The sequence below is a fragment of the Triturus cristatus genome, chromosome 8, assembly GCF_964204655.1.
Source record: "Triturus cristatus chromosome 8, aTriCri1.1, whole genome shotgun sequence".
NCBI classification, from domain to species: domain Eukaryota; kingdom Metazoa; phylum Chordata; class Amphibia; order Caudata; family Salamandridae; genus Triturus; species Triturus cristatus.
In genome coordinates, this window is record NC_140591.1 from 1,484,578,394 (window position 1) to 1,484,599,648 (window position 21,255).

At 42.6% G+C, this 21,255-nt stretch overlaps 1 protein-coding gene across 8 annotated transcripts in view; it reads right to left on the reverse strand.

Annotated features, from left to right (window-relative positions):
* Positions 1-21,255, reverse strand: part of LOC146805993 (uncharacterized) — a 731,342-nt gene that overhangs the window by 260,325 nt on the left and 449,762 nt on the right. For 5 of the 8 annotated variants that reach the window (XM_085623343.1, XM_085623345.1, XM_085623341.1 and 2 more), the window contains exons 8-12: positions 16,946-17,215; positions 13,280-13,558; positions 11,846-12,115; positions 8,199-8,477; positions 4,983-5,267 (exon numbers count right to left, since the gene is read on the reverse strand). In XM_085623343.1, coding sequence (XP_085479469.1) covers positions 4,983-5,267; positions 8,199-8,477; positions 11,846-12,115; positions 13,280-13,558; positions 16,946-17,215 — 1,383 coding nt within the window. The remainder of the gene's footprint in view (positions 1-4,982; positions 5,268-8,198; positions 8,478-11,845; positions 12,116-13,279; positions 13,559-16,945; positions 17,216-21,255) is intronic. The other 3 variants (XM_085623340.1, XM_085623342.1, XM_085623346.1) reach the window with 3 other exon arrangements.

Below are 21,255 nucleotides of genomic sequence, written 5' to 3' on the forward strand. Positions count from 1 at the left end.
ACCGTAAGCTGCCACAGATATATATATTGATTTAAATGCTATTTTCTCAGGAACTACTGAACAGATTTACACCAGACCTACAAAAGGCACTTCCTTGACCTGTAGACTACCTCTCTGCCAAATTTCAAGTAACTCTGCTCAGCCGTTCGGGCTGTAGCTGTGTCTAAAGGTCCTATGGAAAAATGCATGGGAAAAACGCGTTTTGGGACCCCCCTTTTTTCTCAGGCCCCGCTTGACGAATCCCCCCGAGACTTTCAGGGTAGGAGCGGAGCGTAGCGCCCCATTAGTTTTGAAAATTTCGCGAGGATTCGTCGACCGGCGCCAAAGTTATTCTAAATAGAATGTTGCGGTTTTCCTATGGAAACAGGGTCCTAACTATAACTACCTACTGGCGACCGCCAGTAGGTAATATATATATATATATATATATATATATATATATATGCACAAACACACATTTTTTTAATTGCATATGAATATGTTATGTATATATTTTCGACCCACCGTCTACTATTTGCTGAAACATTATGAGATATACAAATACAGTAACTGCTTACTATTCTGATTCAAGCATGTGAATCTATAAAGAAAATAAGTTAATTACTTGTAACTGCAGTTCTCTAGTTTTGGTATCTTTCATAGATTCACATGCGACCCACCCGCCTCCTCTGAGATGCTCCCCAAAAAGCTCTAGATTATTTATTCCCACTTGTGCTTGAAAATCTGAGGGACTGAGCCTCTGTTGGGAGTGTTCTAGAGGGAGCTGTTGCCTGATTGGTTATAGTTCAAGTTTGGTCCTTTTTCTAAAAAAGGACACATATAGGCTATTAAACTGACTTTTTTTCCCATTATAGGTAACCCTGGGCGGACAACTACGCTACGCTCGCGAAGTTTGCGTAGTTTGTGCTAGTTCGCGCTACACAAATTGCACGTAGCACAGTGCAAAATCGCGTATCGTAACCTAGTTGGCATTTTTTGCTCGCTCGCGGTCCTTAACTTCAAGTTGGCGAGCGTGCAAAATGACATCCCGGCGAGACTTTTTCCTCATTCGCGATCAGCAACATCAAGTTGCCGATCGCAAGCGAGGAAAATAAACCTCCCGGTGAGATTCTCAACGCGGGGAGGTCAGGTTTCTCATTGCGAGTGGTCGCGTATGACAGCTCACACTGTGTGAGATGCCGTTTTCAATGATTGCACAGTGCGGACAAACATTCGGCACTGTGCAATCATCGCGAACAGCGCACTATGCAGTTCACGTAGTGCTATGCGTATCTCGCGTAGTGCGAAGTGCACTTTGCGTAGCTACGCGTAGCGCTACTATGCGAACTACTCCCAGGGTTAATTATAGGCTATGATTAGTAATTCGTACTGCTTTATTGTGGTACTGTGGGACTCCCACTTCAACAACGGGGAATGATTCAAGCATGTGAATCTATGAAAGATACCAATATTGGAGAACTGTAGTTACAGGTAAGTAACTTAGGGGCACATGCATCAAGGTAGGCTTTTGCGAAGCCTTAATTGCGATTATTAAGGAATCGCAATTAAGGATTCGCAAAAGCCTATGCATGTAGGAATCGCTATTAAAATAGCGATTCCTAAACATTCCTTAATTGTGACTCGCAATTAAGGAATGGCTTCCCATTCACTCCAATGGGCCGACAGGCTCATAGGAATGAATGTGAAATTGCATGCGCAATTTGCGAGTACCAATAGGTACTCACAAATTGCGCATTGCAAATTCAAGGGTGCAATGGTGTCAAAAGGCCACCCTGTTGCACCCCTGAAATTGTGATGTGCACCCATGTTGCGCACACACATGCCCCAAGGGCATGTGTGTGTGTAACCTGAAACTTTGAAAAATGCACTTTGGTGCATTTTTCAAAGTTTTTGCTAAATACCACCAGGTTGAAATAATCGGTATTTAGTGGTCCATAATAGCGAAATCTCTATTGTAAATGCAATCTTGCATTGCATTTAAGGCATCGCAATTTGCGATTCTTTAAATGCTAACGCAAATTGCGAGTTTTGCATTTGGGATGATGCCTCCCAAATGCAAAAATTGCGGTCGCAAAGGGGCAGATCATGCAAATCTGCCCCTTTGCGTGTGCAATTTCTAATGATGCATGTGCCCCTTATTTTCTTACTCATATACGAAAGCATGTTCACAGGTTTATGTGTGGTCGAACCTCAAGTGGTGAGTTTGTTACATTTTCGGGGGGGGGGGGGGTTGAGTGTTACTTTTCCCATCCTGGAGAGAGATCTACTTATGCCCTTAACAGGAGTAAATCTCTGACCTTATCGTGAGACGTGCCTGTGCTAAATTTGTAATACTCACAAACTTGCATGTTTTGGGATGTTCACTTGCTGCAGCAGGCAAAGCTCATTTAACTGTCATGTGAGCACATGGTGTTACGTGTGAGTAAATGACGCTGCATGAGTGATTTTAAGTTTTGGCTTTCCGGTTGAATTTGAAATTGGAAGTTTTGTAAATATATGATGTAGTATCCTAATACCACCAGCCATTGGTCCACCTAAGTGCTATGAATCGGGTCCAAGGTTTGTAAATGTTCGCTTGTAATTTCCCAAAGTCGCACTATCGATTATCTTCAATCCACACTTGAATAATGCAAGCTGACTTCGATCCTGACAAGAGCGGTCCCTTACGTTGTCACTCATGACAGAGCTTAAAAAATATATGAAATTACCAACACAACCTTTCTCCACCTGTCTATACATACTTACTCCCCTAAAGTCTCTAACCCAAGAAGACTGGCATCTTGTCATCCTACAAAACGCTGCCCCATACTAGAGAGTGCCCTGCCTTGAGCACAATTCCTAGAGTGCCTTGCGTTCCAAGCCACATTTGCTCAATACCAGCTCACACCTACCTCGAAGCTTATCATGCTGTCCTTGGCTGTAGAGTCCCTTCTAGTTATGTGGGCTGGCACGTGCCTGCTTTCACCCATTTGTGTTATTGGCGTTCTATAGCGAACACTGCTCCGGCGGCTGCCACTGAGCCAAAGGAAAGCTTAAAGAATCTGAGGGCATATTAACAAGGAACAGGGAAAATTAACGCTAAGGGCGCTTAGCGTTAATTTTTTTAACGCCCGCTATCGGTGGATAATATCGCCTGGTTATCGCATTATTAACAACGCTAACCGCCTAGGTGATAAAAAATACAGCGATAGCGGCATTTTGGGAGGTTATCGCTGGTAATGCAGCGATAAAACTACAAGGATAAGGATATCCTTGTTGATAGCCCATGGTGGACTTAGCCATGTAATCCACCTCCCAATGGATTACATGGCTAAGTCTGAAAATTACAGACGTAAAAAAGCAGCGTTAACCGTGGTTAGCGCTGCTTTTTTTGTCTCTAACAGGGTTAGCGTGAAGCTTGATAATAGGAGAAATGTCGCTTAGCGACATTTCTCCTATTATTTTTCTCTGAAACGCCCACTTTGCATCTCATTAGAGATGCAAAGGAAAGCGTAGTGAAAAAGGGTGCTAATATGCGATTTTGCATGTTAGCACCCTGTTGTTGATAGGGCGATATTTTTAACTCCGCTTCTTTGGCTTTTAAAGACAAAAAAGTGGTGAAAAAGCCCTTGTTAATATGCCCCTTCAATCTTTTTTTTCATAAAGTGATATCATCTACAAGGGATGGTTTCAATTCAAACTTTCTCACCTAAGGAACCTCCAACATCATTGATCAACTACGTATGAGACACTTTAACCTTCTGTTGCTTTCTCTAAAGTTTGATTGAGTCCTATTTTCAATAAAATTGCAAAATACATAAATACCAGGCCTGCAGCTTTCTCTACATATTCGTACAACTTTTATGCTTATGCCTCTTGTACTTGTGTCATGCACTCTTTTAAGTTTAATAACTTTTAAGCGCTGTTTTTGGGAGTTAATATTGCTTTTAGGTGCAGTTTTTGGTAGTTGATAACTCCGAAGCCTGCTGTAACACTAATATAAGTAAAACGACTCATGGTTCTTGATCTGTGAGAAGCAATAGCTTTTCTAAAGGAAAGTTGAGCAGGCAGTAGTGCATCACGAAAACATAACACGTACTCTTAGATATAGGGTACCCTTATGTATGGCGCACAAAATTATATAAGCAGCTATCCAAGGGCCTGCCAGCGGGAACCTTATATATCAAGGGATGACCTCATCCACCGTCAGAAGAAAACGACTTTTTATTGGTCGGCTGAGTAAACTAACAGCTCCAACCTTTCACTAGTTATCTCAGTTATACTAGTGACTAGACGTGTTCCTCTAGTGCACCATACAGTTGTCAGCCGCTCACTAACTCACCTTCTCATGTGACTGTTAGGACAACAGGCTACACCTGCAAACCATAAGTAGCTTGAGAAGGAGTTGGTCTCACCCCTGGTATAAGAAATCAAACGGCTCGCTCAGCAACTAAGAAAATATGTGAAAGCTGCATATCCCTTGGCCACAAAGCGACCTAACACATGGCTTATGAGATCAAGAAACCATGTTGTCAGCTAAGTGAGGTCAAGAAAAAGCGGTTTTCCAGGAAAGTCCCTTGGCCGAGGCATGTTGAAACCCTCTTCTAGCAGTGCACATAAGCACAGGGGGGTGATCCCTGTATCTCTTGTTGTTTGGGTTGAAGCCAGTCATGAGGGCTTGGGCTTGCTAATATGTTTTAGCGCTCAAGGCAGGTCTAGCCTCTTATGCTCTCTAGAAATGGAAGATGTCCTTGAGGCTTCCCTTCAAATTCTAGTTTATCCAAAATCAGACAGAGGTCAATTCCTAAGCCTGACTTGGAAACGTGTTCATGTTCATCGCTTGGTATTGCCGGTTAAAGGGCAGCCTGAGAAGTCAATGAGAAAACCATCTTCTCAAGGAATGGTTTTCACAAAGCAGCAGCAAAAAAGGCACAATGGCAGAAATGTCAGCACTGACAGCTTAACATCCAGCACTACCAGTTAAAGACAAAAGAGTATCCTACCTGTAGCTACTTCAACGGACAGCGGCTTTGATTTCTTTGAGTCAGTGATACCATAGATTAGGAACTTGTACTTCTTCGATGGCTTCAGCTGTGAGATGGTGGTTGTCCGCAGGTCTCCAGGAACAGGTAGTTCTTGGGGCTTCCCTTCTGCATTCTTGTATAGTATGAGGAAAGAGTCAAAGTTCCCGCCCTGGACAGTCCAGGACAGCTGGAGGGAATTTCGGGACACATCTGACACTGCGAGCTCACCCAGCCTGGGTGGGACATGGGTCTTTCCCGCAGCAGCTGCAAGATAGGAAAACAAGGTCTTTTATTTGATTTGATAAACATCTTTTTTGAGATTCTTGGAGTGAGATTTCAAAAATAAACTCAAGCATGAAGTTAATCAACTATCGGTTGTGTGTGATATGCTGAGATTGGGGGATACTTACCCTCAATTATTGATTCGTGACTTTTATCTAGTAACAAACCAATATTCTATTAATTAACATAATTCTACGAAGTATGTCATTAAAGGTGGTACTCGGTGCACAAATATGTGGTTTCTTATTAGGACGGATGACTCACCTATGGAATCATCTGATTTAGAGATAAGCATGTGTGCCTGGCAGGACAGCAGAGCTATGTCAGATCAGCCACCATAATCTATCCTTTGCTTTTAGGGCACACCCTATGGAGAGAACCGCTCCAGCAAGGTCACGGATCAGAGGGACACATACTGAACTTGGCACTCATGCTACATCCCTTAGAAAACAAAGGAGTATAAATGGATACGAGTGACTTGCAATTTCACCCCTTGTGAGTATTCGATAGAGAGACGAAGGATAGATAAACATGGACACTGAATCAGTCTTATCCATTAAAGGAATGCTAACAGGCAGTGTAGTGAAGTATGCGACAAAGATGCTCTGGATGTTTGAATACGCATGGGGAGTGAATTCTGATGTATTCCACTAAAGATGTATCTCCTATTGGTATAGCCACTGGTTGGAGAAGCATGGACACTGAACCCCTTTCTTATCCATTTGACAGGGATGGACAGTTTCTAGTCACATGGTACACCCAGAGCCAGAAGACTATAAAACTGGAAATGAAGAAGTGCAAAAACGAAAAATAAGGCACGAGGCCTTCTCAATTTTTGCACCCAGGATCCAGAACAACATCCCCTTATCCTAACCGCTCCAACCCTACGCCCATTTATGAAAGATCCGAAGACATATCTCTTTAAAGAACATTACATCACAATGCAATAGCAGTTCACTTCTACTCACTCAAATCAGCTACATCTCAGTCACTGGTTGACTGAATATTTGCCTTTAAACTATACAGTGCTTTGCTGCCTTTCAGGGAGGTTTGATCTATAGAAATATCACATGCATATATATATTCATACAAACAAATGCAATATTCAATCACAACATGATGAGCAACTGCCAACATGCATTGGCAAGGCCCATAGATCTTGGATCTAAAAAGCTGAACTTTGGCTTTGCTAATGCTTTTTTCATTGGCATTGCCCTGTCAAAATGCCCACTAGTACATTTTACTGCATGCGTGTTAAAAAATGCACATGAATGCAGATGCATAGGTGGTAATCTTGGAATGGGTGGGGGTAGGAAAGAAAGCATGGACAGTGGGAGTCTTACAGCAAAGCACAAACAGTGGAAGGAAGGTGAGGGGTGGGGAACAATAGAACAGAGACAGCGGGAGGAGGACAATAGCTTGGGCAACAAAACACAGCCTGCTGGAGGAGTGGAATGAAAAAAAAAAACAGTGAGAGGATGGCGAGGGGAAAGCAACACGAGGGAGGGAGCAGTTACAGGTGGAGGAGGGTGGATGTGAGGGTGAGGGAGAATGATTGCAGACCATTCTACAAGGGTGCATTGTAAAAAATAAAAAAAGAGTACCTGCAGGAGCCTACAGTCAGTGGAAGGACACTGGCAGCAGACCCCAGGAGGGAGCCAAGGCAAGGAGGAGTCTCTGACCAATGAGAAGCAAGGGAACGAATGACATCTGAGCCAACCAGTGGTAATTAATGGTTAGTATTGGGCAGGCTCTAAGCCAATATCAAACCTTTTTTTTGCTTACAAATGATTTCGCAAGCACAGCAGAAGCGCTGTGCAGGTGAAACCCAAAAACATAGCGGGATACAAATCCTGCAGAAAGTAGTTTTGTTGCAAAAAAACGTTTCTGGTAAATTTCAACTTCCGGTGAAGTATAGCGATGCTGCAGCCTCTGCAACTTCAGCTGGCTATAACTGCAAACACATTTAAAGATAAGTACTAGCGAAGTGGCAAAGTCAAGGCACATGCGCATTGCATGTTGCTGTGCACACGATAACGATCTATTGTTGGAGCCCCACCAGACCACACACAAGTTCAGCTGAATGCATAGGCCTTAAATGTCCTAGTAGAATAATGTGGCTTAATCAAAGCGGTGAATGTCTCGTTCAACATTGTGTTGGTGATTGTGAGAACAGCAGATTTTTAAAATAACCGCGATGTGCCCCATAAGCTCACAGATGTTTCTCTATTCTTGTCAGCACTGGCTCATGGACAATGAAGATAATAGAGGATTTAGAAACACCAACAACCAGTCATCATACACTCACCCACTGCGCCACGCAGCTAAATAGTGAAATCTGTGACCCATTACTTCACCCACTATCAGTACATCATGAAAATATTTTCGCACCCTCTCGGAAAGTGCCCTCCTACTGGTCTTCCATCTTTTCTTTGGAACCCACAGGAAGGATATATGCCCTTATAAGGATGAGAATAGTAATGACATTTGCTTACCATCCTTATTGTTTCTTATCTCTCTAGTCTGCGCAAGCCCTTATATATTCCAGATGTGCCATATGGAAGGGCATGACGCAACCATTGAAATCAAGGTTATGGCCACCATACTCATTTACAATTTTACTACGAAAAGTCATTAGCTGATCTTGTAATTCAGACCTATGAAAGACTGGTTACACAACGCCAACACATGTTGATTCACTTTGGTGTCCATTAACCTGTCACCAACGTGGTCCACGGATTGTCTGCATGATACAAATCATTGAAGCTGATTTATCATTTGACAATGGCCAATTGAAAGGTAAACCTATCGTAGTGGGAAAGGCTCGGGTGCGCCCACAACTATGGTGGTAAACAGTTGGACAAAGTAAAACCTATTTGTGGGGAAACAGTGGTAATATTTGCGGTCGGGTACCTGTAGTCACCTCTGTTGATATTTCTGCCCCCATCCTGTCCCCTGAGACACCATACAGACTGAACGTGTACTTCCTGGAAGGCCTCAAGCCTGAGATAGTGGCACTGCGGAGGTTCCCGTCCACGGGCAGCTCCCGAGGTCTGCCCTCTGCGTCCCTGTACTGAATGAGGAAAGAGTCAAAGTCCTCCACTGAGGCATTCCAGGAGAGTTGCAGGGAATCCCGAGTGATATCAGTGGCAGACAGGTTCAACAAGTGAGGGGCAGTCTTTTCAGGCAAAGCTAAAACAGAAGAATAGGAATTAAACTTTGTTATTTTGTAGAGGCTGGTCAGAGGTTTGCAAAGCACAATCTGCATAAAAATAGAAAATGTTAATTAACAGGCTTCCATTCTGATTGGCTCCTTTATTCCTTCGCAGAGATGACCTGGATAAGAACAAATACGTCTGTCAACGGAAGCCATTACTTTAATTAAATGCCATTTTGAAATAGTCAGATTTTATGGAAGTAAGAGTATGCAATACCCATTTCAGACTCAAGTTTGAATGGGGCATTCCCACCCAATGGAAGTAACACTTAAATCTTATAACACAGCTACTCAGGATTTCCCTTTGAGCATATTTCAGATGTTTTTGATTTATGCATAATGCAAACGGTGGTAACCAAATAAAAAAATAGGCTGCATGTTTACTGGAGTATCTGGACAACCTCACCGCAGCTTCCACCAGGGAGTTGTGACACAATTGGAGGCTCAAGTAATTCTCATCATTTAGTCATATTCCAGTGAGTGGGACAAAATAATTTGGGAAACATAAAGAAATGTAAGAATGTTTTTGGAGCCACAGTTGAGACTCCTGTAAATTCTGGGAATCCTGACAGTACTTTAATGAGTCTGGAGAGGTTTCTACACTAAGACAGCGTTATGGGGCCTGCATCAGGAGGCTGCGTGCTTGCTGGGACAGCATGGGAACTTCTTTGTAGTGAGAGGCACTTACGTTTACTGTCACTCAGGCAGTTTGCAGGAGTCCATAGAGACCTGGGCGAGATCTGCTGCTACCAGACCCCACGTTAGAAGACGGTGAAAGACTAAATCAATTTTATGCTCGGGAAGATAGCCAATAAAACTGTAAAGGTAGCCGCACATTTTCCTTGTCATGCTACGGTGTTTTCTCATAGAATTTCTGTGCACTTCTACGAAATTTGATTTTGACTTTCCTTGTCTTGCAGTTCACAGAGTTTACTTCTATTTATTGCTATGAAATTAGCTAGTGAAGCGCATTCGTATAGGTATGAAGTTAGCTCGTGGTTTCCTTCTTTTGATATTACATATCCTTTGTGCTGTTATGAAGTAGAGAATCATTGTTCTGCTACGAAGTCTGTAGTCTGTAGTCTGTTTACATATATATAGAGCAACCTATTCCTACGAAGTTCCCATACAGAGTTCACTGATATTGCTCTGCAGTTAGCTCAGAGTTTCGTATTAATGCTATAAAGTTACCTGAGTTATAAAAATTGTCTCATATTTCCATTATAATTTTATCTAGTTATCTAGTTGTCTTATACTGCTTTGAAGTTAGACCAAATAGTTCTTTCTTTGTGCAATGGCAGAGTTTCTTCACTGTGCTATGAATAAAGCGCTCCGTCATAGTGATAAGAATAAGACTTATCTTGAACTGAGCTCATAGGTACTCAGTACAAATATCGCATAGTTTCTTGTCATTGCTGCACCATTATAAGTTGCTCTGGTTTTCTTGTACTGCTATGGTAACTCCCTGCATACTTCTAGTACTGCTCTAAGTTAGCTCATAGTTTCTTTTCAATTGCACTGCAGTTTAAACCCGTATCCAACACATTTGAGTTCAGGCTGCGTTGATGAGCGTGCCACTCTCAGTGGTCCATCAATGCCAAGTTTCTTCAACTAGTTAGGATGATCTGTAGACTTGGCAAACATGAGCTCTCTTCTATGAGATAAGTTTGGCAAATATTGAGCATATTAATGGGGCTGCTCAACCAGCTTCTTTGTAACTCCAAGTATAATTCTCTGAGCAATAATAGCCACTCCATTCATGATCTGAGGAACAGATCCGTACCAACCTCTGGAGTATTGGCTTTATTTTATGGATCTAGTAAATGCTTCGATCTCATTTGCCTCTGCTGAGAGGGCATATGTAATGCATTACCAACCCAAGACATCCCTGTATTGCAGTGAGAATTGGTAGTTAATGGTTAGAAAAATTGTTATTGATTTAAAAAAAAAAGCAGTTAGAGAAAGAGTGACTAAAACGCTTCTTCCATCAAACAGTAGTCTGGTGATATAATCTGGTAGCCCTGGAAGGAGAAACATCTTACATGGTGACCAAAGGAGGTGCAGAGACCATGAAAAAAAAGCTTATGAATACGCATAAGTCCAAAGTAGACATTATGGAGTTGGAGTAGAGGGTGGGAATGAGCTGTAATAAAGGAGGAGAGGACGCCAGAAAGTAAGGGTGCAAGTACAGAGGAAGGAAAGGAGTGGAGCATGGGTTGAAGTGAAGAGTAAAGGGAGGTTAATAGACATTTAAGAGTAAAGGAAGAGTAAATGGCAAGGCTATATGGTGCCAGTACACTAGGAAGCAAAGGAACAGCAAAGGCATGACACTGGGGAACAGAGAGTAAGGTAAGTCCCCATAATGCAAAGATCAGCTACATTGGTACCTTACATCAGGCGAGCAGGGATGTACACTAGGCATTAGAGAGGGATGAGGAGCCATAGAGCAGAAGGGTACTTGCAGAAGGAAGTAAAAAATGGAGCAGAAAGAGCAAAGACTTTGGCTGGTAATAGAGGCATAAAGGTTGTAGAGTAAAAGAGTGAGAACACTGAGGAGTAAAGTGTGGGCGAAGGCTTGGAGTAGTGGATTTAAAAAAACTAGGGATTAAAGGAGGAGCGCCAGGGAGTAGGGAGTGCACATATGTTAGAGTAAATGAGGAGTAAAAGCTGTGGAGTGAAAAGCGTGACTAACATGCGGAGTAAAGAAGCAACATAGGGTGTGCGAGTCATTGAAGAGTACTTGAAGTGCAGAGGGTATGAAATCGAGGGAAAGAAGATCGAGGGAAAGAAGATACTGCAGATTAAAAGATAAGCAAAAGTCATGGCACAAAACGCAAGAGCAAAGGAATTGTAAAGGTCATGGACTGGAGGGTGCAGAACCTATGAGTAAAGGAGAAGTTCACTGTGTAGCCGACAGACAGATGCTTAGGTAGAGGAGGAGTAAGACTATGGAGCAGAGAGTTCAATACATTGGGGAGTATGTGGTAGTGTAAGTTATCAAATGTATTGGGAAGAAAGAGCAGCAAAGGCAGCGGAACGGAGAGCACAAATACACGGTGAAGTAAAGGCAGACGGCAGAAATACACTGAGATTACAAGAGTTCAGTGCATAGAAGTGGGTGCAGATACATTTGGGAATAAAAACTGGATTAGAATGTGAGAATGAACTGGGAGTAAAGTAAGAGTAAAGACTTTATAAACTTGACTACCCATACACTGGGTCAGTTAGGATGTTGACGAGTGAAGGCTGTGGGGTGGTGTTGACATGTGGGGTAACATCATATATTTGCTGTGGGATAGAGGAGTAAATGCTTAGAGAGAAGAAAACAGTATTTAGTCAGTACCTGTCTTGGCCACCAGAGAGACTGGCTCACTTTGCTTATCAGTGGAAACACCAACAAGCTCAAACATATATGTGTCTGCAGGTTGGAGACCAGAAACTGTGACCTCATGAAGCCCTGCATCCACCGGCATCTGTCCGGACCTTCCATGTAAATCCCGGTATTGAAGAAGAAAAGAATCAAATTCCCCATCATGGACGCTCCATGAGAGTCGGATGGAGTCTTGAGTGGTGTCCAAGACTGAGAGATTGCCCAACCTGGGGGTAAGTGGAGCTGGAATAAACAAAGACAAAATGCTGCTGAATCAAATGTAGGTGGGTTAGTTTTCGGGCGCAGGAGCATAGATGAAACCTAAAAACATAGCGGGATACAAATCCTGTAGAAAGTAGTTTTGTTGCAAAAAAACGTTTCTGGTAAATTTCAACTTCCGGTGAAGTATAGCGATGCTGCAGCCTCTGCAACTTCAGCTGGCTATAACTGCAAACACATTTAAAGATAAGTACTAGCGAAGTGGCAAAGTCAAGGCACATGCGCATTGCATGTTGCTGTGCACACGATAACGATCTATTGTTGGAGCCCCACCAGACCACACACAAGTTCAGCTGAATGCATAGGCCTTAAATGTCCTAGTAGAATAATGTGGCTTAATCAAAGCGGTGAATGTCTCGTTCAACATTGTGTTGGTGATTGTGAGAACAGCAGATTTTTAAAATAACCGCGATGTGCCCCATTAGCTCACAGATGTTTCTCTATTCTTGTCAGCACTGGCTCATGGACAATGAAGATGATAGAGGATTTAGAAACACCAACAACCAGTCATCATACACTCACCCCACTGCGCCACGCAGCTAAATAGTGAAATCTGTGACCCATTACTTCACCCACTATCAGTACATCATGAAAATATTTTCGCACCCTCTCGGAAAGTTCCCTCCTACTGGTCTTCCATCTTTTCTTTGGAACCCACAGAATGGATATATGCCCTTATAAGGATGAGAATAGTAATGACATTTGCTTACCATCCCTATTGTTTCTTACCTCTCTAGTCTGCGCAAGCCCTTATATATTCCAGATGTGCCCTATGGAAGGGCATAACGCGACCATTGAAATCAAGGTTATGGCCACCATACTCATTTACAATTTTAGTACGAAAAGTCATTAGCTGATCTTGTGATTCAGACCTATCAAAGACTGGTTACACAACGCCAACACGTGTTGATTCACTTTGGTGCCTATTAACCTGTCACCAACGTGGTCCACGGATTGTCTGTATGATACAAATCATTGAAGCTGAATTATCATTTGACAATGGCCAATTGAAAGGTAAACCTATCGTAGTGGGAAAGGCTCGGGTGCGCCCACAACTATGGTGGTAAACAGTTGGACAAAGTAAAACCTATTTTTGGGGAAACAGTGGTAATATTTGCGGTCGGGTACCTGTAGTCACCTCTGTTGATATTTCTGCCCCCATCCTGTCCCCTGAGACACCATACAGACTGAACGTGTACTTCCTGGAAGGCCTCAAGCCTGAGATAGTAGCACTGCGGAGGTCCCCGTCCACGGGCAGCTCCCGAGGTCTGCCTTCTGCGTCCCTGTACTGAATGAGGAAAGAGTCAAAGTCCTCCACTGAGGCATTCCAGGAGAGTTGCAGGGAATCCCGAGTGATATCAGTGGCAGACAGGTTCAACAAGTGAGTGGCAGTCTTTTCAGGCAAAGCTAAAAACAGAAGAATAGGAAGTAAACATGTTACTTTGTAGAGGCTGGTCAGAGGTTTGCAAAGCATAATCTGCAAAAAAATAGAAAATGTTAATTAACAGGCTTCCATTCTGATTGGCTCCTTTATTCCTTCGCAGAGATGACCTGGATAAGAACAAATACGTCTGTCAACGGAAGCCATTACTTTAATTAAATGCCATTTTGAAATAGTCAGATTTTATGGAGGTAAGCGTATGCAATACCCATTTCAGACTCAAGTTTGAATGGGGCATTCCCACCCAATGGAAGTAATACTTAGATCTTATAACACAGCTACTCAGGATTTCCCTTTCAGCGTATTTCAGATGCTTTTGATTTATGCATAATGCAAACGGTGGTAACCAAATAAAAAAATAGGCTGCATGTTTACTGGAGTATCTGGACAACCTCACCGCAGCTTCCACCAGGGAGTTGTGACACAATTGGAGGCTCAAGTAATTCTCATCATTTAGTCATATTCCAGTGAGTGGGACAAAATAATTTGGGAAACATAAAGAAATGTAAGACTGTTTTTGGAGCCACAGTTGAGACTCCTGTAAATTCTGGGAATCCTGACAGTACTTTAATGAGTCTGGGGAGGTTTCTACACTAAGACAGCGTTATGGGGCCTGCATCAGGAGGCTGCGTGCTTGCTGGGACAGCATGGGAACTTCTTTGTAGTGAGAGGCACTTACGTTTACTGTCACTCAGGCAGTTTGCAGGAGTCCATAGAGACCTGGGCGAGATCTGCTGCTACCAGACCCCACGTTAGAAGACGGTGAAAGACTAAATCAATTTTATGCTCGGGAAGATAGCCAATAAAACTGTAAAGGTAGCCGCACATTTTCCTTGTCATGCTACGGTGTTTTCTCATAGAATTTCTGTGCACTTCTACGAAATTTGATTTTGACTTTCCTTGTCTTGCAGTTCACAGAGTTTACTTCTATTTATTGCTATGAAATTAGCTAGTGAAGCGCATTCGTATAGGTATGAAGTTAGCTCGTGGTTTCCTTCTTTTGATATTACATATCCTTTGTGCTGTTATGAAGTAGAGAATCATTGTTCTGCTATGAAGTCTGTAGTCTGTAGTCTGTAGTCTGTTTACATATATATGGAGCGTCCTATTCCTACGAAGTTCCCATACAGAGTTCACTGATATTGCTCTGCAGTTAGCTCAGAGTTTCGTATTAATGCTATAAAGTTACCTGAGTTATAAAAATTGTCTCATATTTCCATTATAATTTTATCTAGTTATCTAGTTGTCTTATACTGCTTTGAAGTTAGACCAAATAGTTCTTTCTTTGTGCTACGGCAGAGTTTCTTCACTGTGCTATGAATAAAGCGCTCCGTCATAGTGATAAGAATAAGACTTATCTTGAACTGAGCTCATAGGTACTCAGTACAAATATCGCATAGTTTCTTGTCATTGCTGCACCATTATAAGTTGCTCTGGTTTTCTTGTACTGCTATGGTAACTCCCTGCATACTTCTAGTACTGCTCTAAGTTAGCTCATAGTTTCTTTTCAATTGCACTGCAGTTTAAACCCGTATCCAACACATTTGAGTTCAGGCTGCGTTGATGAGCGTGCCACTCTCAGTGGTCCATCAATGCCAAGTTTCTTCAACTAGTTAGGATGATCTGTAGACTTGGCCAACATGAACTCTCTTCTATGAGATAAGTTTGGCAAATATTGAGCATATTAATGGGGCTGCTCAACCAGCTTCTTTGTAACTCCAAGTATAATTCTCGGAGCGATAATAGCCACTCCATTCATGATCTGAGGAACAGATCCGTACCAACCTCTGGAGTATTGGCTTTATTTTATGGATCTAGTAAATGCTTCGATCCCATTTGCCTCTGCTGTGAGGGCATATGTAATGCATTACCAACCCAAGACATGCCTGTATTGCAGTGAGCATTGGTAGTTAATGGTTAGAAAAATTGTTATTGATTTAAAAAAAAAAAAAGCAGTTAGAGAAAGAGTGACTAAAACGCTTCTTCCATCAAACCGTAGTCTGGTGATATAATCTGGTAGCCCTGGAAGGAGAAACATCTTACATGGTGACCAAAGGAGGTGCAGAGACCATGAAAAAAAAGCTTATGAATACGCATAAGTCCAAAGTAGACATTATGGAGTTGGAGTAGAGGGTGGGAAGGAGCTGTAATAAAGGAGGAGAGGACGCCAGAAAGTAAGGGTGCAAGTACAGAGGAAGGAAAGGAGTGGAGCATGGGTTGAAGTGAAGAGTAAAGGGAGGTTAATAGACATTTAAGAGTAAAGGAAGAGTAAATGGCAAGGCTATATGGTGCCAGTACACCAGGAAGCAAAGGAACAGCAAAGGCATGACACTGGGGAACAGAGAGTAAGGTAAGTCCCCATAATGCAAAGATCAGCTACATTGGTACCTTACATCAGGCGAGCAGGGATGTACACTAGGCATTAGAGAGGGATGAGGAGCCATAGAGCAGAAGGGTACTTGCAGAAGGTAGTAAAAAATGGAGCAGAAAGAGCAAAGACTTTGGCTGGTAATAGAGGCATAAAGGTTGTAGAGTAAAAGAGTGAGAACACTGAGGAGTAAAGTGTGGGCGAAGGCTTGGAGTAGTGGATTTCAATAAACTAGGGATTAAAGGAGGAGCGCCAGGGAGTAGGGAGTGCACATATGTTAGAGTAAATGAGGAGTAAAAGCTGTGGAGTGAAAAGCGTGACTAACATGCGGAGTAAAGAATCAACATAGAGTGTGCGAGTCATTGAAGAGTACTTGAAGTACAGAGGGTATGAAATCGAGGGAAAGAAGATCGAGGGAAAGAAGATACTGCAGATTAAAAGATAAGCAAAAGTCATGGCACAAAACACAAGAGCAAAGGAATTGTAAAGGTCATGGACTGGAGGGTGCAGAACCTATGAGTAAAGGAGAAGTTCACTGTGCAGCCGACAGACAGATGCTTAGGTAGAGGAGGAGTAAGACTATGGAGCAGAGAGTTCAAGACATTGGGGAGTATGTTGTAGTGTAAGTTATCAAATGTATTGGGAAGAAAGAGCAGCAAAGGCAGCGGAACGGAGAGCACAAATACACGGTGAAGTAAAGGCAGACGGCAGAAATACACTGAGATTACAAGAGTTCAGGGCATAGAAGAGGGTGCAGATACATTTGGGAATAAAAACTGGATTAGAATGTGAGAATGAACTGGGAGTAAAGTAAGAGTAAAGACTATATAGGCTTGACTACCCATACACTGGGACTCAAGGAAAAGTTAGGATGTTGACGAGTGAAGGCTGTGGGGTGGTGTTGACATGTGGAGTAACATCATATATTTGCTGTGGGATAGAGGAGTAAATGCTTAGAGAGAAGAAAACAGTATTTAGTCAGTACCTGTCTTGGCCACCAGAGAGACTGGCTCACTTTGCTTATCAGTGGAAACACCAACAAGCTCAAACATATATGTGTCTGCAGGTTGAAGACCAGAAACTGTGACCTCATGAAGCCCTGCATCCACCGGCATCTGTCCGGACCTTCCATGTAAGTCCCGGTATTGAAGAAGAAAAGAATCAAATTCCCCATCCTGGACGCTCCATGAGAGCCGGATGGAGTCTTGAGTGGCGTCCAAGACTGAGAGATTGCCCAACCTGGGGGTAAGTGGAGCTGGAATAAACAAAGACAAAATGCTGCTGAATCAAATGTAGGTGGGTTAGTTTTCGGGCGCAGGAGCATAGATGTTCATCTGCAATGAGGAAAGTGTTCAGTGCACCACAGTATGCAGGTGGGAGGAGAGGGACATAGCCTTGACACAAATATTCTCTGTTGAGTCCAGACACCAAAGCCATGCACTATGACATGCCAATGCATCTCTGAAGGATAGACGTATAATGGGTGAGACAGAAAGCCAGTTACAATGTTAATGGTCGCATTTTGGGAGATCGTTGACACTAGTGAACATTTTCCTAAAATGGACAAGGTGCCCAACATCTCAAAGACTTTAAAGAGATTCAGGACTTTGATGGAGGTTATACATGTGACAGCTATCCCACTTAGGGTTTGCTGTTTTCTTTATCCACTCCCTTCACTAGAGAGATTGTCCCATCCCTCAGTAAGCCACATGGTGAACCTCTGCTCCTGTATGAGGTTAGTGGGGCAGAGGTTTCCCTTTTGTGGTGTAATTCACTCCTTCAGCAGGATTTATGCAGACCACCTTGGCAACCCACAATTCCCAACCTAGCCCATAAACCTAACCATGTCAATATTGACCTCAGTCCAACCAGTACAGCTGTTGTACGTTTTAGAAACAAAACTGCCACTTGACCAGGCCTATTGGGCTCAAATGTACCCTACAAGCCCTCTGACACAGTTGGCCAACAGCGTACGGTATTGATAACAACGCTCAAGGAAAAAGGCAACACCTTTGCATGGATAGCTCGTTTTGTTTGGTTTTCCTCTTTCTTTGCTGATGCCATATGCCTTTTGGAGGTTTCAAACAAAGAGCAAGGGATTATGAAGGTCACGGTGATAATTACGAAGGCTTTGGAAATCTCTAATTTTTGGTGGAGATTAATAAACACCAGGAAATGCTTCTGTTGAAAGAGAAACATTTACCGAGATAAAAATCCATTTTGATTTTTACTACCCCCTTCTGTGAAATAGTGTCAAGAGGGCCAGAAAGTAGATATGCATGCTCCTCAACACTTGAGAAGTCTACACTGGACACTGGTGCGCATGGCCTTTCCTTGGCTACAGAACTAGGCATGCAGTGCCACGTGGCACCAATTAATCTGAGGCTTGCTCAGGGACCTGCTCTGCCCATAGAGGCGCTGCTTGTATGTGTAGCATCAGTTCTCACAAGATCCCAGAGCTTGCACCCAGCTGAAAACAGACTTTCCGCAATAGAGGAATGAACTTATCAAGATGGTTACTTCCTTTATTTTGATACTTCCAAAACAATCCGCAAGGAGGATTGTTTAAAAGTGATTATTGCTGCCAATCTCAGCAGAGCAGTCTCTTTGAACAAGGGCATGTTTAGTTGCCCCTTAACCTGTCGATGAGCACAATTTGGCACAGCACGAGTATACTGCATAACATCAAGACAAATGTTAGATGAAAAGGAGAAGACATTGATAAGATTTCAGCAATGAGTAGATCTTCTGCAAAGCAGATCGGAAGGTTAAATTTGCGCCTTTAAGGAGTACTGGTACCCGTCTTCACAGTCACTGAGATAGGCTTGGTTTGCACAGCGTCAGTGATGCCATACTGTGCATTATACATGGACTTTCAGACTGCAGGGGCTGTGCATTGTACAGGGATTTTCATACTGCAGGGGCTGTGCCTTCTACATGGATTTCCATACTACAGGGGCTGTGCATTCTACGTGGATTTTCAAACAGCAGGAGTTGTGTATTCTACATGGGAATTTCATGCTGCAAGAGTTGTGCATTTGGGCATTCTACATGGATTTTCATACAGCAGGAGCTGTGCATTCTACATGGGAATTTCATACTGCAGAGGCTGTGCATTCAACATGGATTTTCATACTGCAGGGGTGTGCATTCTACATGGAATGTAATACTTCAGGGGCTGTGCATTCTACACGGATGTTCATACTGCAAGGGCTGTGCATTCTACGTGGATTTTCCTACAGCAAGAGCTGTGCATTCTACATGGACTTTCATTCAGCAGGGACTGCACATTCTACATAGATTTCCTGCTGCCCTAATCTTGTGTCACAGCAGTAGTATCCACCAGTTTAGATGTAGTATCTCATAACACTGGCTTTGTGTGACTGCGGTGTGTGACCAAGGTTGAATGTAAAAATGTTTATGCTGAAGTTGAATATGTATTGGTTAATATTTGGAATATCAAATTCTGATTAGTTACATCAGGTTATTCGCTGGGCCTGTAGGCTGATGTCGAGGTTGGTGGTAATGAAAAGGTCACCGATTTCTAGAGAAGACAACACCAGAAGAAGTTTCCTCCACCATAGGTATAGTATGATAGAGAGAATTTCATCGGGTGTGTCTTTTCCGGACCTATAATTTCTACTAGAAATCAGAGAATTTTCATTACTACCACACTCCAAAACGTGCCGCGGATGAGAAATATAGAAAACTAGGCAAGATTGCAGCAGAACATGGAATTTAGTTGGTGTCTCATACACTGGGATTACTTTACTCCAAATAGCAATGGAGACTCGTTTATTCTTGGGTCGAGTCATCTGCAGACTATGGGCTAGTTTTAGTGAGAATCTTTTAACTGTGAGTTGAAGTCTTCAGACCCTCACTAGTGATTTGCTGCGCTCTGATTAATTGATTGATGTGGAAGCAAGGTATGAGCCAGATTTAGCAATTTATAGATAAAGTTTAATGCGAAAGCTATTGCACTGATGTTAATTAACGTAAACACCGCATTTTTCACTTCCGGTGATAAGTCAGAAAGAACGGATGTAGTTTGATTGCAGACTCCAGCTCATATTCCTGTAATAGGGGTGATGGAGCAAGGACACGTATAAAAGAGACTTGCTCGGTAGCAATCATCTCAATAACTTGTAATACCGTAATAATTGTGTTCGTAAATACTAATAATGCACCAGAAAATCCGCACAGAGAACCTAGGGGAAGCTTGCCTATGTGTATTACCAACAACCTGTGTGTCTCTAAAATGGCCTCTAAACATGGGATTCTGCATTGCGCATGCGTCTACTGCATCTACGCAGTATGACGTACTATCGCTTGGAGGGAAATCTTTGCAGCTGCGCAGTTGTTCTTAAAATGGCTGCTTCAAATTCACATTATGATGTGCATGCTTTGCTGAAACTAAACCATGTAAGTTTACTAAAATGCTAATGCGTGAGATTTATATAAGTAAACGGGAATAGAGTAGGGATAAGTGGTATACAGTGAAATCATTTATTTTTTATTTTAATTCTCTTTTTCTTTGACCTCTATATGAGTTCGTTTTTGGGCCTCCATGCAGGACTGAAGCTCGCGCATCATGTGACCACTCCACATGCGCAGTGGGAATGACCTAGGAGTCATGGTGCAAAGCCTAGAACGTCATCCAAAAGTAGAAAAGTAACATGCCCTGGGAACAAGCATGATGTCCTGAGAATGGAAGATATTTTAATAAAACTATATACTTTCTATTGATTAACTTGTGAATACGGGTGGGAAATAAAGCATGGGAAAGTAAATTAAGGGGAGGGAACGTAGAACAATGAGCTTAAAGAAAAGTATTAAACTTAGCATGGTGTGATGATCATCTCCCCTTTCCTTGTCCAATCAGAGTTTAGGAGTTTCGCAAACTCAAAACATTCAGGGGTGGTACATACCATTAGAGAGGTATAATAGAGGTTGTTTAGTTAGATTAGTCATCACACACACACACACAGACGGAGAATGCTGAGAGACTGAGATGCTGTCCGAAATTTGAGAAAATACTGAAGAAGATCCAAGTCCAGACTTTGAGCCAAATAATTAGAGGACATCGCGAAAGAATCAATAAGGCTCCTAATTAGAGAATATGGTGGAAGAATCGAGGAGGTACATATAAGAGAACATTGCGGAAGAATCGAGGAGGTAAATAGCATCAGAGAGGGAGGAGGAAAATAGCATCAGAGAGGGGTGCGGCGCAGGTGCCGTATCGAGAAGAAGTCATCTGTCCTGTCCTGAACGTTGGTCGCCTGATCTGTCCCAGGG